The following is a 21,062-nucleotide window of genomic DNA, read 5'->3' as shown; positions in this document are numbered from 1 at the left end:
AGCATCTGAAGCATTTTTTTGTTCTTCTGTTCAGTGTCCCCATGTGTTCACTTTCTCTGCACCTAAGCAGTCTTTGTGTATGTTCTGGTCCAGCTCCACTTTATTCATGTTTATGTTATTTGCTTTTAAGTGCAGATGCTTTCACAACAAGTTAGTGATAGGATGTTTGCTTTCCTACTTCAACACCATCTTACCAATATCCACTGCTGTCCGTGAACCAACACTGATCTCATTAAGATGATCAGCTACACATCCTCTAAAAATATAAATATAAATTCATCTAAACCCTGCCTTATTTTGGTCCTTTTTTGTTTTTTTCCTTTTATTATTTGTATCTCTTGATTGGGGAAAAAAAGCTCTTTTAGCTGTTCTCGTTCCACTCTGGCATGATGCTGACACTATGTACAGTGTGGTACTGGTGTGGCGATAGTGTACGTGGTATGCCGTGTGTATAGAGGTACTCGTTTCCCTGTAGGCCAGCTGCTGGCGACTGGATCCCAGCCCCAGGACTGCACTGGCGGCCCAGAGTCTGGTGGGTCATGGAGCTCTGGTACATGGCAGCGTGGTGGCCATCGCCCAGCTGCGGAGAGGCGTGTCCCCCAACCCCGCCAAGTCTGGACACCAGAGACCCTGAGGTGAAGTGAGCGGAGAAGTGCTGGTAGGGCAGCCGGTCCATTGGCTGCATGGTGGTGACGGAGCAACTCCCATAGGGTGAAACGCTGGCCCAAGTGTTGCAGCTGATGTCCTCCAAACTAGGAACTGGCTCAGCACCCTGGGTGGTGCTGGCATACATACAGGCCTGTCGCTGACTGGATTCACTGCGGTAGGGCCCACTGGCCAGGCCGAGGCTCTGGGCGTAGCCAACAGGACGGTAGTAATGGTCCTCCTCACTGGACGAGCTCTCCAGATAGGCCTTCTTATAGCTGTGCTCACCTGAGTGACATTCATCCTCCACTGCAGGGAGAATTACAGAGTGAAATAACAGTGTTACTCAAGTGTCTTCTTTAAGTTCTGTAAAGTAAAAAAATGTGCAACTCCATGTCAATAACGTGAGACAAACCTTTTTGGAATAATGCAATATTGGCTTTAAATTCTGCTCAACTGCTAATTAATTGACACCAAAACAAATAATTAATTCCCACTATCCGGCTGCCAATTAAATGCTAATCATGAAAAACAAATATACATGCTTTGTAAATAAAAACATAATGTGTGGGTATTTTTTGCTCAGATGATTATTGTCCGTTTTATGCACATACTTTATATACTTTGCACTACTAATGTGTGCCGTTCTTGAAAAATAAAGTAGTACAAATTTAACATAATTTCGTATCAAATCTGTGTAAAAGTGGACATAATCTACGTGAAAAAATAGACTGTTATATATATATAAAGTTGTGTTCAAAATAATAGCAGTCCAACATCACTAACCTCATAAATCAAATTTCTTGGTAGAAGTGATATTTCTACATGGCAAATAATTTACTAGTAATTGTTGCAGAGTCATAGAAAACCAACAGACCCAACAGTCATGACATGCATGCTGCTCATTCTGTGTAATTGAATCTGTAATTGAAAGGGGCATGTTCAAAATAATAGCAGTGTTGTGTTCAATTAGTGAGGTGATTGATTCTGTGAAGAAACAGTGTCAGTTATGGCCCATATTTAAGGAAGGAAGGAAGCAAATGTTGTGCATGCTGGTTATAGTGCATTTCACACTGAAATACTCAGCAAAATGGGTCGTTCCAGACATTGCTCTGAGGAACAGCAGACTTTGATTAAAAAGTTGATTGGAGAGGGGAAAACATATAAAGAAGTGCAGAAAATGATAGGCTGCTCAGCCAAAATGATTTCAAATGCCTTGAAATGGCATCCAAAGCCTGAACGACGTGGGAAAAAACGGTCAACTACCATTTGAATGGATCGAAGAATAGCCAAAATGGCAAAGGCTCACCCAATGATCAGCTCCAGGAAAGTCAAAGAAGACTTAAAGTTACCTGTGAGTACTGTTACGATCAGAAGAAGGCTATGTGAAGCAAAGCTAGATCAGTCTAGAAGCCCCCGCAAAGTCCCATTGCTGAAAAAAAGACATGTACTGAATAGGTTGAAATTTGCCAAAGGACACATTGACTGGCCAAAGAAGAAATGGGGCAACATTATGTGGACTGATTAAACTAACTAACTAAAATTGTTCTTTTTGGGTCTAGGGGCAGCAGACAGTTTGTCCGACGACCCCCATGCACTGAATTCCAGCCACAGTACACTGTGAAGACAGTAAAGCACGGTGGTGCAAAAATCATGTTATGGGGATGTTTCTCATACTGTGGTGTTGGGCCTATTTATCGCATACCAGGGATCATGGATCAGCTTCAATACATCAAAATACTTGAAGAGGTCATGTTGCCTTAAGCTGAAGAGGAAATGCCTTTGAAATGGGTCTTTCAACAAGACAATGACCCAAAACACACCAGTAAGTGAGCAAAGTCTTGGTTCCAGATGAACAAGATTGATGTTATGGAGTGGCCAGCCCAATCCCCAGACCTCAATCCCATAGAAAACTTGTGGGGTGACATAAAAAATGCTGTTTCTGAGGCAAAACCCAGTAATGCAGAGGAATTGTGGAATGTAGTTCAATCGTCCTGGGCTGGAATACCTGTTCACATTTGCCAGAAGTTGGTCGACTCCATGCAACACAGATGTGAAGCAGTTCTCAGAAATAATGGTTATGCAACTAAATATTAGTGCAGCGATTCAGAGTAAAGCAAACCCTTGAGACATTTTTCAGTTCATACAGTAAATGTTTGAGTTTGTAAAGAAACATGCAAATACTGCTATTTTTTTGAACAGCCTAATATTCCTTTTTCTTCACTTTCTGTAAAGGTATAACACAAACTTGATCAATTTTGGTCATGTTTTGATTTGGAATTGAATGTGTAGTGGTCCCAATGCATTGATATTATGGAATTAAAAGCTTTTCTAAGGATTTTGAGCATTATTCACTTTTTTTAAACATACTGCTATTATTCTAAACACAACTGTATATATATATATATATATATATAGACTATAGAAGGTCATTTTAAAATACATATGTAGCCCTTACTTATATATATATTATATTGGTAGTTAGCTGCCAAATTACCCAAAACACCCAATTAATTAAAAAGGCTCAGCTTGCAAGGGTAGAACCACAGCGTTAACATCAATGGATATGGATACTGACTGCTGTAAAAATGATTATGTCTTTTTGATACATCAGTCTCCCATATTTGTCTCCTACCTTTCCTCTTGATGCAGTGGTACTCCTGGCCGTGCTCATGTGGCAGGGGGTAGGAGCCCGACTGAGGCAGCATGTCCTGTGAGGTGCTTGTGACCCCGTTCTCACACTGGGAGTACTGGGAGCTCAGGGTGCTTGGGGTGGCCATGCCCTGGACCTCCCCACTGAACGGGCTCTGGCTGGAGCCCACTCTCTGGCGCACTGTACTGCGAGGCACTACTGGATACTCCTTGGTACTATGTGCAGGCACACACACACACACAGACACAAATACAGTTGTTAGTAATTATCTGCAGTTGTCCCCCTAAAATATTAATCGTAAAACAGTTTATTAAAAAAAAAAGAATATCAATCGTTTATTTCTGTACAGTTCGATTCATTCGAAAGATCTGTTCTCAAAGACAGTCAACAGCATTAACCATCAGTGACTCACACCCACTTAGGACACACACAGAGATAGAGGCTCCGTTGGGGAAAACTCTTCCCAGTGAAAACGCCAGCATGTATTTCACTCCTATTAATCCACAGGATCTGTCAATAGATCATTTTGCTACTTTTGCTTTTTTGATTTCAGGGATCTCCTCAGTTGAAACAATGACCTGGTTTTGCAATAAGCTCTCCCTTCAACATTGTAACCAAGAGCAGACGTGCATAGCTTACTGTACTCGGCAGGATCGGACAATGCCATGTAGGATTGATAGTGTGGTCTGGACTCTTACCATGCTCTAAACATTTGCAAGTTTTGATAGGTGAAATGCATTTCACTCAAAACGTTGTATTAAACTGTGGCTGTGTCTGTCTGATACAATGAAATGTGTGATTTCTTTTTTTTTCCCCAAGTACTTGAAAGTACAAAAATCTCTCCCCAGATTTCCACGGCTTTTTCTCCAAAACATAAACCATGACATTAATCTGAAATTCTTAATTACTGTGGCTCAGAGTATAGGTTATGGGAAGGATGTAGGATTTTAGCACCTTGTGGAAAAGCCAAACAGCTTTACAGTTGTTTTTTTCTGAATTGGGATTTCTATATTTGAATGCACACAACATTTGTATCGGTTGCCCAAAGGGGGAGTGGGTGGGCCGTGAGTTTCAAAACCAGATATTCTCCTTTGAAAATGTGTTTCCACGCAGTACGGATGCATGCTCCATCCCTCATCTGGACTGAATAATGGAGAGAGAACAATGTGGTCGTGTATTGCCTTGGCTGCCGGACCAAGCCATACAACCAACACATGCACACACACGCACGCACGCATGCATGCGCACACACACACACACACACACACACACACACACACACACACACACACACACACACACACACACACACACACAGAACGTCCTGGTAGAAAAAGCTGCTTGGAAGGGCAGAGATGTTGCAGTCGTGTTTCAAAGGTTCTGCCAGATCAGCCATAAAAGTCTTCAGCATGAAAACTGGCCGGGTATCAAGAACTACACTTACATCACTGAAAATAACACTCACTGAAAATAACACTCATAACTGGCTTGCATTTTGGTGATTGAAGGATTACAGTATAGCGGGCCTTGTTAAGTGACAGTGTGATCAGGATGTCAGTAATCCCTGTAATGTATTCATTTGACATCATTCAATTTGTGTCAGTGTTTCCATGTATCATGGCCCAGGATAAATTAAAGAAATACATTATGAATAACATAGATTGGTTCACATGCTCCAAAATCAATAAAATATAGATTTAAAAATGTTGTCTATCTACCTTTGCATTCTGGACATTCGGTGCAGCTCCATATCATCACTTCCACGAAAGCCTTTTGCAAACGGATTGTTCTCAATCTTCAGCTGGGTTATCTAAAACAGCAAAAAGACCTAATTAGTAACATATTGTTCAATGAAAGCCATATGTTGTGCTGGTTGTGTCACTTACAAGTACTATTCTATTTTAAAAAGTTGTAGTCCCAAATAAATAACACGTGTGTCACCTTTTTGTCGTAAAAATAGGAGCTATTTAAATAAAAAAAAAATGCAACATTTCAGTATGCGCTATACTCTCACAATAGACAAGTCTTCTTTAGCATGAGGCTCAATGATAGTATTGCAACATGTTTTTTTCAAGCTGAGTTTTGAAGTGTTGTTGGATGCATCTAACTGCTGACAGGTTACCCAAGAGAATGAAATAGATCACATTTCCAGAAACCAAGATGCTTTTAGGGATCCTAAGATAAAAAATTCAATTAAAGCATGTCTCAATGAGACATATTTTCATTGCATAATTTATAATATTATATTTGACAGTCTCTGGCTTAACAGATAGCTGGCGCATGCTTGACAAATGCAAATAATGTGATTTATTATGACTATGTTTTAGTAAAAATGTCTTTGTAAATATCAAACAAAAAAAGTGAAGAGAAACACCCTGAAAGCAAGTTAATCCCAAAGAGGTTAAACACAATCCAGGGATATCCCTCTCATGAGCAGCGGTTTCTGGCAGGTAATGAGTTGGCAGCTCTTGTGTGCTTCCAGCTTTCTGACAAGACTGGAGGTTTGTCTGTACGCTGGCTGACACTCTCACCAAACCTTGTAAAATCTCTCATGACACTTCGCTAGCTTCTTGTTACACGCAGCCTGGCAGCGGATTTACATATTGTTTTATCTTTATTTTTTATTTTTTTTAAGTTAGGAATAAAAAAAGGGCAGAGTCTTGTTGCACTCTTTTTACCCTCTGCGGGCCTTCCAAGATGAAATACAGCTAGACAAATAATAACTCATTCCAAGTAGGGTTGCACGATATTGACAAAATCTGATATCAATATTAATTTCGATAAATATATATTTTTTAAATATATGTAAAATTACAAAAGTTACGGGAAAACGCATCAAAATAGATTCATAACAAATTAAACAAGTTTTCTTACAACACAAAGTTTATTTCAACTGACTGTCATATTGGACTGGTACAGCATGAATAAATAAATAACAGTCTGCAGAACAGGACATGTTTTACTGGTTGTACAGTATAAAATATATAAATAAAGAGAACAGGACACAACTTTTCTTTCTCTTCTCTGATTCGTTCCGTTTTGTTCTTACACTGTCACTCTGTTGAAATATGAACACGTCACATGGTACGCTCCATAGGGTTTGTCACGTAGTGGACCCGTGTGCTGACGTGCGCTAACATGTGCAAGTGGCACAGTAATTGGCCAATGAAACATGATCATTATAGCATTTCAAGCGAGCTCTAAATCAAACACAACTAAGCCACACAGCTAACGGACGGGATGCAGCGCGCCACAAAATAAACAAAATATTGCATACTTATTGCGAACTTTCGATATATTGCGATAACGATCTTGAGTCGATATATCTTGCACCCCTAATTCCAAGTGATAGCTGGAGTTCAGTTTACAGAAAAAGAAAATAATGTGTGTTGCAATTCGCAGTTCTCCTACTGACTGGACTCAGAGGGTGGAAAGAATCAGAGCAAAGACTATGAATACTGTTAAAAATAATTTGAGAGTACATTCAAGACATTCGGGCAAAATTCATTCACAGCTTCTAAGACCACAGTTTTACTAGACTGTGTGAATGAAATGAAGGCCTATATAAACATATTTCAAGATGCTTTTGGCTATTTTAGTTTATAGAACTACTTTTAAGTACTTCAAATAAAGTGTATTAAATATAGGCTAACTTAAATATAAGTTTGGAGTTATTGACTACTCATTTTTCACTTTTTATTCTAAGGGAAAACATATCTCGGAAAACAGTTTGGAATTTTTTTTAATTGCAGCAGTGGCAGGAAATACTTGAAACCAGAGACTTTGACCATTTTCATTAGCTGAGAGTCTAACAGGTGAATTGGACACATGCCTGCAGCACACGTTGCTTTGGCAGATGTTAGACTGTTTGATTAGACAGTTGTGGTAAAGTGCCTGCAGATCAGAAATACTTGTTTTTCTGCAGGTCTGGAAAGCCCCAATAATTAGCCCGGGGTTACGATCTGAGCACCCAATAACATGTTTGAAAATAATGAATGGTTCTACAGCATGTCGTTCATTTGTGCTTCCTGTTCCCAGAAGCGCAGAGACGTCTGATTGGCTGCGGGGACATTATGAGCTTTCGCCCCTCTCTCCCATATTCCCCAAACTAAGAACATATAGGCCTACATGGTAACGTGATGTTAAACAGACGCTGTTTACATATATCTGTATTCCCTGTAAGATTTTCCCCCTGGAATTTCTGCTGAGTAAATATTGAGTTTTATTTCTACATCATTCCCCAAATTCTCAACTAAAGTTATAAACAACTGTGCTCTCTAATTTAATGTTGTTATAGGCGACCCTTTTCTAAATTGTTGTGTGAATAAAAAGCAAGGAAATCTTCCAGATTTTTTAACTTTTACAAACTCAAGGCAACAATTTTAATTTAGGCTACAAGGCCTATTCATTAACGTTAGGCTACAAGTTACTGCACCGTCAACTGCAACAACAGAGCCGAAACCTCAACGGAAAGAATTATACAGTATAATAGAAGTGAACATTTAAAACCTTTATAAATTATATTAAATATAGTATAGGCCCTTTATAATATAATGTAGGCTATTCTATTATTTGATATAGTTTTCAGGTCAGCATTTCAGTTTTTTGAGAACTTAAAAAAAATATAAAAAATAATGTTGCGCGTCTGTCACGCAAAGGGTTATTTTAATTAATAGAATAGATAATAACCTACAGATAATCTAGTACTGTCAACTGTAACACTGACTAAAAACAACACATTTTAACCAAATAATTGGCACTAAGTATTTCAAAGTGTTCAATTTTCAATACTATTATTATTATTACTATTATTTATTATTATTATAATGATGCGTTGTTTGTTTAGTTTTCTCTTGGTATTAGGTTTGATAGGCTACACTGGGGTTTCTCCGGTTTATCTGCAGCTTGTCTCGCTCTACAAAGCGCCGCAGGCCTGGAACTTGGAGAAAAGTCTCCTGAGGTCAGACGTCGTCTAGTCGGGTATCTGAAGGTTTCTCTCGTCTGTCAGTGACTCAACGTGATATCAGGGACTTCAGCCGACAGTGATGAGGCTTTACTTTAACATCACAGGGAACAGCGCCTTTCATTTCCTCTCCTGCAGTCAGCACATCCAGTCAGAGTTCCGTAAAAATGTGCAACATCCAATGGAACTCTTGAGAAACAATGTTTCTGTCGTTGCTTGTTTTTAGTTTGAACGGGAAATTAAACGCTTACATAATTCCGCAATATGTTTTAATGCGCAATACGTACGCTAGTTCTGTTTGTATTTCTGCGACGTTTTCATTTGTTTGCCATGTTTTAAAACATTGTTACAATTAAATCGCCTAATAAAAAACGCCGTAAAGTTGCTAATTACTATGTCACAGGCTGCAACAGAAACACTTAAGAAAATCCAAAAGTACCCCACGAAGGACTTACCTTATGGTTCTGATAGGACGTAACCGCAATGAAGGCTGTCTCGGGGAAGACGTGAGTGCAGAAGGCCGTGTTTTTGGAGCCAAAGCCGTTATTTTCATCCGCCTTCACAATGTGGATCCTCGGCTGATACTTGTGCATCGAATTCAGGATAATCTAGAAAAAATAAAAAGTGGAGCCTATCGTTAGATACTTGATTACATTTCATCACAGCAAAACACCCTTTCTAAAAATAAAACTCTCAGAAAAGAGAACTAGATACACAGTCTAACTTTAGTGTTTCTTAGTAAATGCTTAGAAAAAAAAACTTTAATTTCCCCTTAAATCCTTTTTTGGCTGCATGCATCAAAACTTTATTTTGCTTTGGAGGTTAGGTTATTGTTGCTCATATGTTGCCACATTTTCCATCACTTTATCATTACAATATGTACCAAAAGGAAATGCAAACATATACAAGATCTGGTTGAGCCTAATGACAAAGATAAAAGAAAGTAGGGGGAATGGGGGAATTTGGCATACTTTGTGCAATTCAGACATTAAAGGGGGGAAAAGGAAAGAAAAGGCTTGGCAGCAACTTAGGTCAAGGCAATATACTTTATTAATCTCACAGAGGCCCAATAGATTCAATTAAAATGTTTGTAAAGTTTGAAGAACGGTACATTCTTTGGACAAATTAGCCTACATGTTTGACTAAAAGGTAAACTTTTATTGCACTACAAAATGTAATACAAGTTTTACTGCTTTCGTTAATATTTGAAATAAAATTGGGCCATGTGCGCTCTTATTTTGTTTTTGTATGACTTCCTCATATTAACCTTTCTTCTTTCTAACCTTTCTTCTATTCTAGCCAAAACTGAAACACAACTTCCCCTGTTATGCAACTCCAAACTCATTACTGTATGTTTGCAGATACAGTACTCACTATATTAAAATTATTACAGTACTGTGAGTAGATGAGCAGTCCCCGGAGAATGATAGGATAACATAAGCATGTCCTCTCTCTTTTTGCTCCTCTAACCTGACTAACCTAGTTTATGTTAAGTGATGACTACTACCCGTGGCTAGCTTGGCGACATAAAGACGCGTCTGCACAGCTGAACTTGAGCCTTGAACTTCTCTTTTGAGGCCCTCTCATCCGTGGTTCTTAAGTCTAATTGTTTTGACGGACCAGGGAGTCATGGTCATCAGCCCCAAGGAAATCTGATGGTTTTTATTTTCATCAGATTCACTCTTAAAGATTGAAAAAAGGGTCTTTTTTTCTACCACTCCTTTTGTTTTGTTTTTTTTACACCCACCTACCCCCACCTTTCTGTCCCTTAGGCATTCCTCCTATCTGTTATCTTAAAGGTTGTTTTTGTACCTGCCTTTCACTGCCAGCATGAGAGGAGACAAGGGATCGCCCTGACCTCCAGTACCTGTGGGGGCATCCTATAGCATTAAACAGACATGACCCCTAAGTCCTTTCTTGGAGCCAAGTGAACCATAGAGGCTTACATAGACAATACAATAGTCATCCATTTTCAATTTCCAGCTGAACTTGATCTTATTTCATGGTGCAATAGGTTTTTGTAATGGGCAGAAACTGGGAAAAAATGGCTTTTCAACTGCTTGCCATGCACCTTGTAGATGCAAGATGATTTAATGGAAGTTACTGACCCAGATACAATGTCAGCTGAGTGTATCATTTTAGTTAGATAAGCAAGCTGTGGAAGAGTCACTTGCAGATGGAAACTTTGTGTTTGCTAATTTGACAATAACAGTAAAGTGGTTTTAGGGTTGCATTTTGCTCTGAGGTGAGAATAGTTTTACCAAAACTGAGCCTCAGGCTGAGAGAAATTAAATTGTGTTGCTGTATTCCATGGTAGCTCTGTTTCGTTTTAAGGGTGGGATTGCATTGGTTCCTGTGTTGTGAAGTCATGTCATTGTGCAAATGAAAAAAAAAATAACCACACGTTCCAAGCAGCACTACCATTCTGTTTGGATTTGTAAATGAGGCTTTTAGTTCAGTGAAAGAGCTTTTCAAAACAATTTGAACACAGTGCAGAAGTGGGAAAGTAGGTTAAACAAAACATTTTCCCATGCATGCATTCATTAAAGGCTTACTTGAGGTCTGCAGAGATGCGTCCAAGATTGGACAAACCACACAACAATCCCATCAATGCAAAGACGTCATTCACATGGTTTTGGGAGCTAAAAATGTCTGCCACTAAGACACATTAGAAGTTGCGTGGAAATATCTAAATGCACATTTAACCCTGGAACATAGCACGGTCCACCGAGTGTGGGTTCCTGATGTCCAGTATGTGTGTTAGTAGGGGGGGGGGTTAGCTGTGGACCACCCACTGGGGCCCCAGCACACGCCTCGTCTCCTGGCCCAGCCGCTGCCCTGCCTGGGTCTCTGTATCTCTGTTCCCCCCAACCTCTGGATGATAGTATTTAATGATAGTGAGGGATCACTTTGGGTCCCGAGCCGCTGCCCTCTGCTTTCAAGTTTCACCAGATCAGAGAGTTTCCCCGAGCCTCGGGATCAGCAGGCTTTGTACACCTTCATCTATTGCTCATCACACACTGCCATTCAAATGTAAACAGTGCGATCCTCACACTCCACCCTCCTGGCCAAAACATGTGTGGGAAGACAGGGAGACGAGTGCAGGAGCAAATTGAGGGAGGAGAAGAATAACACTGAGAAATATTCCAGGAGTTGAGAAGGAGATCAAAGCAAAAACTGCAGCTTTGTTTGAAACCTGAGACAAAAACAAATGATTTTTAGGAATTCAAAAAAGTGAAGGTACTGCATTTAAAGTTTTACTTAAGTAAATGTACAGAAGTATTAACAGCAAGTATAACAAATGTAAGTACTTATGCAGAGACCCCTTCCAGCGTGTATTGTTATATACACTACCGGTCAAAAGTTTGGGGTCACTTAGAAATTTCCATTCCACTCCATTCCAGACAGAATACCAGCTGAGATCAGTTGCATTGTTTTTTTAACCAGGGCAGCAGTTTTCAGATTACATTATATGCTTACATAATTGCAAAAGGGTTCTTGACTGTTGTAGATAGAAGTGGCTGAAGCAACGCTTGAAATCCATGCTTTTTGGTCTAAACGTCATACCCAAATTAAAAGTGGTACAGCTCCCATATACTTTGACACTCTGGGGTGTGCCTGATATCATTGGAAAGGAAACACTCTCAAGTTTTTGTTACAAGTGTCAGTAAGTGCCTTACTGACAGAGTTACAGAGGCTAGAATGGAGGTTTTTTATTTCCGTCCAAGTCATACATCTGTAAAATGATTAGAATACACTGCTATAAACACATCTGACAGGTGACAGACAACACAGGGCATTAGCCACATGTCTCAGCTTACTACAGAAAAAGTCCAGAAGCCAAAAGACTCAAAAATGGATTTTATATGATTTTTCTTCTACAGATATGTCTGTGCGTTTTTTTATTTCCATTTGAAAAGTGCAAAGAAAAAAGCCAAAAAACTACAAAATACAACACTTCTCAAATACACAAACATACCCACATCAATCACCTTTCCAATGATATCAGGCACACCCCAGAGTGTCAAAGTATATGGGAGCTGTACCACTTTTAATTTGGGTATGACGTTTAGACCAAAAAGCATGGATTTCAAGCGTTGCTTCAGCCACTTCTATCTACAACAGTCGAGAACCCTTTTGCAATTATGTAAGCATATAATGTAATCTGAAAACTGCTGCCCTGGTTAAAAAAACAATGCAACTGATCTCAGCTGGTATTCTGTCTGGAATGGAGTGGAATGGAAATTTCTAAGTGACCCCAAACTTTTGACCGGTAGTGTATACACAATACTAATGGATGATTATTACTGATGCATTCAGTAAGCAGCACTGTAATGTTGCAGATGGTCAAGGTGAAGCTCATTTTAACTACTTGTGCTTCTGAAGTAACTACTAACTACACTGTAGCCGTCTAATAAATTTAGTTCATAAAAAGTACATTTGTGTAAAGGTGTAAAAGTATAAAGCGGCTTAAAATGTAAACACTCAAGTATCAAGTACAAAAAGCTCAAAATTGTATTTAAGAACGTTGAGTAAATGTACTTAGTTAGATACTTTCCAAAACTGCAGCAGTTTTTTATTAACATGCATATTACAATGGTAAATAAAACCATTTTCACCATGAAACCATGTTTAAAATGCATTATCCTCAACTAGACTGCATTTGTCATAAACTGTATGGAGAAGGGACCTTTTATTACTTTAAGACCAAGATATGATCAAATACTTGAAACATTTACAACATATATGTGCCTGTGTGATGCCCATGTCATGTCACTCTTTCTGCCTGAGCATATCAACAAAAATGAAGCTGCAAAAAATAAACACGCCATCTTATTCAAAACTACGATTACACAATTTACATAATTTCAAAATCCTGTTTCCTACAAAAAACATTTGCCATCCCAAGTTAGTGGTATATAACAATTTAGGAGACAACCTCCTGACATATCAGTTGAATAAAAAAATAAAGCTAAACAATGAACTGCATACAAACACTCCCCATCGGGCTCAGCCTCCCTTGTTTCCTAGGAGACTCCTCACAACAGGCCTGAGCTGGTAAGCTCAGTCTGATGACGCGTGTCCAATTACCAGACATTTCTAGAGAAAAACAATCAATTCAGGCCCATCCTAAATGGGTCCATTCAACATAAGCAATATGTTTTGGTCTCATATCTCACTGCTAGTAATTATAAGTCATCCACAAGTTATTTCAACCAGCTGGACCAACAAGCCGATGCAGTATATTTCTGGCCAGCCACCAGCATTTCATTTATGAATCCCAGGGTGCTGTCTCCCAGCACGAAAGAGGCCAAGGCAGGAACCACTGCAACCAATCAAAAACGCACTTTAACCCAAAATTTACAACACTGCTCACATTCCGACAGAGCTCCAGTTTCATTTCACCAGCTGGGCTTTGGCAATGCAACAACCACGATATAGGCGCTATATGGATAGAGAAGGGCTTGTGTGTAGCAGTCTCATTTTATACTCATCATCAAACTGAGTACCTGTAGCTCTATAAATAGTTGTCAATCTGCATTCAGTAGGAATGATGATTGGAATAAATTAAATATTATCACTAGAACATTATAACAGGACTGCATGTTTTGGTGTTGCTTATATGGTCAGCAAATAAACCTTTTCCTCATCAGATTTAAAACTTTTTCAGTTTAATCCCTTTTATCAACATTAACACTTTTAATAATCTCTTATTCAATTTCTTGTGTTTTCCACATTATATACCTTCCTCCTTAAATCCAGAGTAGCTATTAATGTACCGTTTGCCAACCTCATAATTGTTTTTTCTCCTCTAATGACCGGGCCTGTTAGTAAGAGAGGTAATTGTTTGACTTTTCCGTTTCTACAGCAAGACATTTCATTTGGCCTGGTCTTGGTCGTGTGCCCATCAACTTAGAATTTTATGAAAACCTGACGCCATCAGGCCCATTAGTTGATGAAGTAAGTGATGTTTGTGTTTTGGGTAAGACAGGAATCACAAAAGCCTGAGGCCAGATAGAGAGTGTAGAATAATGAGGAGTTTAAGTTAGGAAATGGATACGATACACAGTCCCAAACTGCTGAGGGAAGAGGTGGGTGGGGGTACAATTGCCTCTTGCTTTTCTTTATATTCTTACCGTCAACTCTGTTTTTATTCTTAATATGTTAAGTGTTGTACTTTGAGAGCAAAGATTACCGGAGACAAATTCCTTGTTTGTTTACGCAAACCTGGCCAATAAAGCTGATTCTGATTCTGATTCTTAAAAGAAATGCCCAACTGCTCCCCTTTACTTATCTAAGCTGATTTCCAGGAGGTCTACAACGTTAATGCATCTAGGGGTGCTATAATTAACCTGGGCAACAGAAAGAGTACACTGGAACCAAATATGTTATTTTTCTTTACCATCAACGATGACAAAGAGTCTAAATTCAAATCAGTTGAGAATCAGAAATTGCAGTTTTCTCTACACATCACAGAGACTCAAATCAGAACATTTACGATATTACACTGTTGTCATTGTGTGGTGAATTGCATTATAAGGAGAAAATTACATATTTATATATGTAGATTCACTTTGTCAAAGCATGTATTCATGTATTTCTCAGCGATACAAGTCTATCCCTTTTGCTTGTTTTTCAAAAGGACAACAGGCAATACTTGAATTAAACATTTGTTTTAATTTCCCTTGCAGCTAATTCAATATCCTGTTGTTTAACTCATCTTCCTTGGGTTTGATTGTTTTCAATGAAAAATTAAGTGCAAGAATGCATAGTTAATTTGTGAAATCGATAAGTCAATAGTTTTTCTGAGATTGCATGACAGTAAAAAGAAAAATGGATTATATTTACAGGGACTTTTTTTTCAATCAAACACCTAAAACCATAATTTGCATTAAATTATATTATATTATTATAGTATATTATTATATATAATTTGCAACATCAGCAAATATAGTTTCAAGGAAACTCCACAGGCATTATGAACTGTATCCTTTGGTGTTTATCTGAGCAAAAGACAGAATTATTTCAGAATAGACGTTGTTTGAAAGATAAACATTTGAAAGGGCAGGAATTAAAACAAGAAAGTATAGAAAACCCCAAACTTCACTACATCGGTGAGTTTAGAGCCTGGTGATGGAGAAGTGGAGGAGTGACTACATTTTAATTCAATTTAACATTCAGCCATGGTGCCTGATCATGCAAATCACTGTTATTATAGTAGGGGGGCAGTTGTATCTTTTTCATTTTTTTTTTTTCAAATCATGACCTTTAAACTGTAAGGCCAATAGTTACCAATAGTACTCAAATGGTAATTCCAATATACAGGATGGGCAAAGAGTCTTAACAAAAACACCTACAACTTAAAACCTAAACTAAACTTAAAACTTAGTCTTTTAAAGTTACAACTCTAATATTTAAATAATGCTCTATATAATAATAATATTAATTATAATACTATTAACAATTATAATATTCACAATAATACTATTAACAATTACAATATTCATAATAATAATACTCATAATTTATTTAATTCATTCATTCGCACAGTTTGCTCCCTGTAACACTTTGTCCTTTTTCCAAATGTAGCTCTGTGAGTCTTGACGCCACTGATTTTGTCTAGTTTAGCTGGTTGATTTTCATACAAATGCGTAACGATTTGAACAATCGTTACTCAAAGTTCAGCTGTGCAAACCAGCACTTGTGTTGTAAAAGCTGATAAAGATTAGTAGAAAGGGACGACGTGTGTGTTTCAGTGGCAAGCCTCCCTGCTGAAGTGACACTGAGCAACACACCAAGCGAAAAATACATTCCCTGGACTTTGATCAATGCAGCACCAGGCTAGCATTCACAATCACAGACATGTGGTTAAATAGTATATATGATAGGCCTAGGCACCTACGTGTCCGAACGGGTCCAGGTGATTGTTGGTCAGTTTCAGCTTCTGGAACGAGACGAGCTGCCTCATCCAGTGCGCCCCCGTGGCGGGAGAGTCCGGGTGGACGTAGAGCCGGCCGGGCATGGCGGGCTCTGCCTTCCCGGTCACAGACCTGAACACAGCAACACAGTCACACCTTGGACTGACAGCACAGCCGCCAGCTATCAACCATGCAGCCACTAAAGTAGGCGGACGGGCTCTTAGTGTAAAATGTTAAGTAGACAACATTTTCCCCATCATTTTTAGGCTAATATTTCAAACATTTGAAATTATGCAGAGGGATATCTGAATTGAATGCGACGTATTTAAAAGAAAAACATAAAACTAAAATAAGAAACGGGACACTGTTGCTACTTGCCTTGAGGATGTTTCTCTCCTGGTCAAAACATTGCATTAGGGTTTCTTTAATGCAAAAAGTTATAATTATATAGAATACTTTGAGAAGTTGGTTTTGGATGGTCAGAGGTCAGATAAGAGCTGGCAGACATTGTTTTCCAACATCGTTAGATCAAGAGGAGAATTAGTTCCAGGACATGCTTTGGACAGGTCATTATCGGCAGTATTAGCATATGATAATCCTCTATAAGTATCCCCTCATTGAAAGGGGCTGACCCAAACAAGAGATTCCTGACCAAGGTTAGAGAGATCGACATGACACTAAACAAATAACCCTGTTTATGCCCCACTGTTAAAGACAGCCTTGTTGCAGTGCACATACAGGCTGGTATAGCTATTGGAAAAGGCATCAACATTCATTCAACAGCTGGGGCAAAAACATTTCTCCCCGCTGGCAACATTTCTTGGCAAGCACTAGAATGTACACAGTTCATAATTCTCTGTCGAATGGTATCTTCACTTCCGATTCTCATCCATCAGGGCAACAATACAACATTTCCCGTTGGAATAAACTCCAGAGAGAGTAGGCTATAGCTGCGACCCTCAAAACAACAACCCCCATTATTGTGAAATGTCGTGCGCGTAGTAGCCTATTTAAGAAACGTTTGAAAGTACAAGAAAAAGTCCTCCAAAATTCGTTTTTGTGTGTGTTAGATTTTACATACCATTTGTTATCGGCGAATTTGTATCGATGGTCGTCCGCAGGAACAACATCCATCAGGAGAATATATTTAGTTTTGGGGTTTAATCCCGTGACTTTCACTTTGAAGCTGGGGAACATTCGCCTGTAAAGGACAAAACACAGTTTATGGCGCTATATAGCCTAGTATTTCTGTCAGACAGTAGAAAAAGAAGGCGACATGTAGGCAAACACAGATTGTGGTTTTCTGTTCGGTAGAGGAAAAATTCTATTTTTTTTATTCAATTTAGCCATTTCAAACGTTTAGCGGGCACAAGCATGCATTACAAAGTTTTACAAAACTGTGAATGAAAACAAATGTGTTTTCAGAATAAATCTTATGACTTTCTCGTTTTTATAATTATTACAATTTGCAAACTAAATTATAATGCATACAGTCAGGTCACGTTTGATGGTTTAACATGTCAAATAAATGCCTTGATTTGGTTACAGGTAACAACTCCTCTCATGGCCGGCGTTGGGTCTGAGAGGGACCTGCGTTTTTCACTGCGGGCCAGATCTTTTGTAAGATCCGTTTAGTAAATCATATGGATATTTGGTAGCTGTCATATTGTAAAAAACAAACAATAAAAAAAACAAAAAAAACACATAATGTGAGTAAGCCTGAGCAGTCTCACGAGCCAAAAGGAATTGGATTGAGGAGGACGAAGGGGAGCTGCTGTGTAACATAATTTCACACCAAAAACAGGAGAGAAATGACTGACGGGAATATAATGCAGACTTTATGCAGCTGTGTGAAAACAACTGGCTTCTGCCCGCACTGGAGAGCACAATGAAATGTTGCTGTGTTAAACTATAAATATGCATTCATTTATAATGGCAACCCACATGTGAGCCAGCGGCCACTTTGACATGAGCAGACACTAGCGGTCATCATGCATATATGCAAGTTCACACTCAGCAGACGAGCGCTATTTTGACTGGATGCAGTCTGCGGCAACTGGAGCAGACAGGGAGACACATGTACAGTCCCTGCACAACATGTTGCTGCTAAAGTGTTGTCACGTTAGGTGTCTGCGTACACACACACACACACACACACACACACACACACACACACACACACACACACACACACACACACACACACACACACACACACATTAGTTTATTTCATTGAATTTAAAGAAACGTTGAGTAAAACAGACTCAAACTCAACAGGAGGACATTTGCTCTCTCTCTGTATTTGGTCGATGGTATTGCATTTCCCCAAAAGGGCCACCCAGACTAAAATGTATGCGCTGGTGATGTTGCAGAGAGCCAGATGCTCTGTGTTTTCTCTGTGGTTCCTCCCATTGTATATTTCTAAATCCACACACACACACACACACACACACGCACACACACACACACACACACACACACACACACACACACACACACACACACACACACACACACACACACACACAAAATAAATCCAGCCAGGCCTGTAAACTATAGTACATTTTAATTTTAGGCCTACATACAATTCATAGAAAATGATTGCGTGCAGCCTCATCAGCAAACAGACATGCAGTCAATAACACCCCCCCTTTTCAGATTAGTGGCTTCCCGTCATAATAATGATAAATATTTTTTTTTATATTGTCATCTTACCTTCCGGCTTTGGTGATGATCATCTCCGTCCCCACCTCGTCAAACTTTGTCCAGAGTTCCCTCTCGTGCAGGTAAACTTTTATTCCCTCCATTCCCTTCAAAATAAAACATATTAGTGCCCAAAATGCCCACCGGATTGCTGTAATAAGCCTATAACTTCAATTTTACGGAGATGTGTCAAACGTGGTTTGGAGGCCTTTTGAGTTGGTCAAAAGCTGCCAAAGAGGAAATTATAAATGCCAGTCAAATACACATTTCAATTTTCAATTTAAGTCTAAACAATAAATAATGTATTAATTTTTTTTTAAACAAACAATTAAACAAACTAGGCCTATACAGTATAATACGGCAAGAGTTCATGTCTGACGTTTAACATATTTTCCTACAGAATGTTTTAGTCTTTTATTTTTTTTTTAAGATTATTTTTTGGGGCTTTTCCCTTTATTTGATAGTGACAGTGGATAGACAGGAACGGGGGAGAGAAAAGAGGGGATGACACGCAGCAAAGGGCCGCAGGTCGGATTTGAACCCCGGCCGCTGCAAAGGACTCAGCCTACATGGGACGCACGGTCGCTCCTAGAGGGTTTTAGTCTTATATTCAGTTCTAAAATCTAGTCTAAAAACAAGTTAAACTTACTTTTCTGATGTTTCACTCAGACAACGAACACTTCACTAAGACAGACTAAATATCGGATCCAAATTAAGTTATATCTGTAGGCCTATATAAATATACTTTAGAATAAGTAAAATTAGTAGAGTTACTCCATCACATTGGCAGATATTCTATATATCTTTAACATTTCGTGTAGGCTATATTTTAACACCCCAAAAGACAATATAGTTAGCCTACTTGTTCGGACGAATATAAATACTTTATTTTTATTTTTACAGGGACCCTCATAAGTGAGTGGAAGCAGCCTCAGCTCGCAGCAGTGACACTGAGGCCTACAGACTGACTGATACTGACCTGCTGAATGTAAGTTGTCTGTGATGATGGGGATTTGCTTGATGTCCCGTTCTGTTTCTCTGATTTATTATCGGTCTGTAATTCCCTTGAATCAGAGCCACCAGGAGAGTTTTGAAGGGCAAAAGTCTCCTCTTGGTCCGCCATGACCGGAGCAACGAAAACTACTCTCCCAGCTGTAAGACCCAAAGAAAGATGTCAGTGTGTGAGACTGGATATCTGCTTATTAACATTGTTACAGTGATTTTAATAAGTTTACAGACAGACAGACAAACACAGATGAGCTTTATGTTGTGACAATAAAGGTAGTCTACTAATTTTCGGAAGTGTGTGCTATACTAATAACTACAGCATCAAAGTAGACTTAAAAGATAGGAAAACATAGCATATTAACATACCAACTTGATTTAAAAATTTAATGTTTTCAGTGTAACAGCAAATTAATTTAATTTGTTTAAATAAGATGGTTTGGTATCATATGTCAAGATGCTTGTCACCAATATAGCTTTATTTTGAGAAATGGACAAAGAGATTATTTGAATTAGAGGGAAGTGCACAGAATTGCTCACATTAAAAGTGTGATTGCTGATTTATGTTGGGAGAATAAGGTGGCACATTGAAGAAGCCCCAGGACCCCCTCTCTTTTAGAAAACAATATGTCCTATTCATGCTGCCCAAACAAAAGACATGAGCGTTATTGTTGTAATCGCGACATGGTGACGTCCAGGACACAGTGAAGCCTAAAAAACAACCCTCTACACTACAACGGTATCACTTCTGCAGAGAGCAGTGGTTCCTGCAAGGCAGAGTAGCCTATACTTGAATATGAATTGCAACAACGAATACACGTAGCCGGATCAGAGCGGGATCAGCTTACCTAAAAACTAAAACACGTCGTGGACTCGAGTTGGCACGGCGGTGGCACAACAGAGAAACACAGTCTTCGTCTTTAAAATGTTCAATGCCCCGTCCCAAATCAGATAATCCAGGCGATTTGCTCAACGAAGCTGCGCAGAATCTCCATGAATGCTTCTTTTCCCCTCCTCTCTCAGTTAGTCCAGATTTCCTACAAGCGGAGCCGCGACCGTGAAGACCCTCGCGGAGCTCGGTGACAGCTTCAAGGCAAAGCTCGGTGCCTAATCGCGCATTTTACAGCCGAAGAGCGTTTTGTGAGCCGAGCCCGGCGATAGTGCACCTAGCAGT

At 39.2% G+C, this 21,062-nt stretch overlaps 1 protein-coding gene across 1 annotated transcript; it reads right to left on the bottom strand.

The window, feature by feature from the left end:
* Nucleotides 1-361: 361 nt before the first annotated feature.
* On the bottom strand, nucleotides 362-20,006 carry tbx5a (T-box transcription factor 5a). Its single transcript, XM_078271492.1, has 8 exons — nucleotides 19,863-20,006; nucleotides 18,896-18,990; nucleotides 17,262-17,381; nucleotides 16,165-16,312; nucleotides 8,717-8,869; nucleotides 5,017-5,108; nucleotides 3,281-3,513; nucleotides 362-954 (listed from the first exon to the last, which is right to left on the bottom strand). The coding sequence occupies exons 1-8, from the start codon at nucleotides 20,004-20,006 to the stop codon at nucleotides 362-364; spliced, it is 1,578 nt and encodes a 525-aa protein (XP_078127618.1).
* Nucleotides 20,007-21,062: the final 1,056 nt, after the last annotated feature.

The sequence above is a fragment of the Sander vitreus genome, chromosome 16 (assembly GCF_031162955.1).
Source record: "Sander vitreus isolate 19-12246 chromosome 16, sanVit1, whole genome shotgun sequence".
NCBI lineage: Eukaryota > Metazoa > Chordata > Actinopteri > Perciformes > Percidae > Sander > Sander vitreus.
The sequence above is the reverse complement of the archived record's forward strand: the minus strand, read 5'-3'. Positions and strand labels throughout refer to the sequence as shown.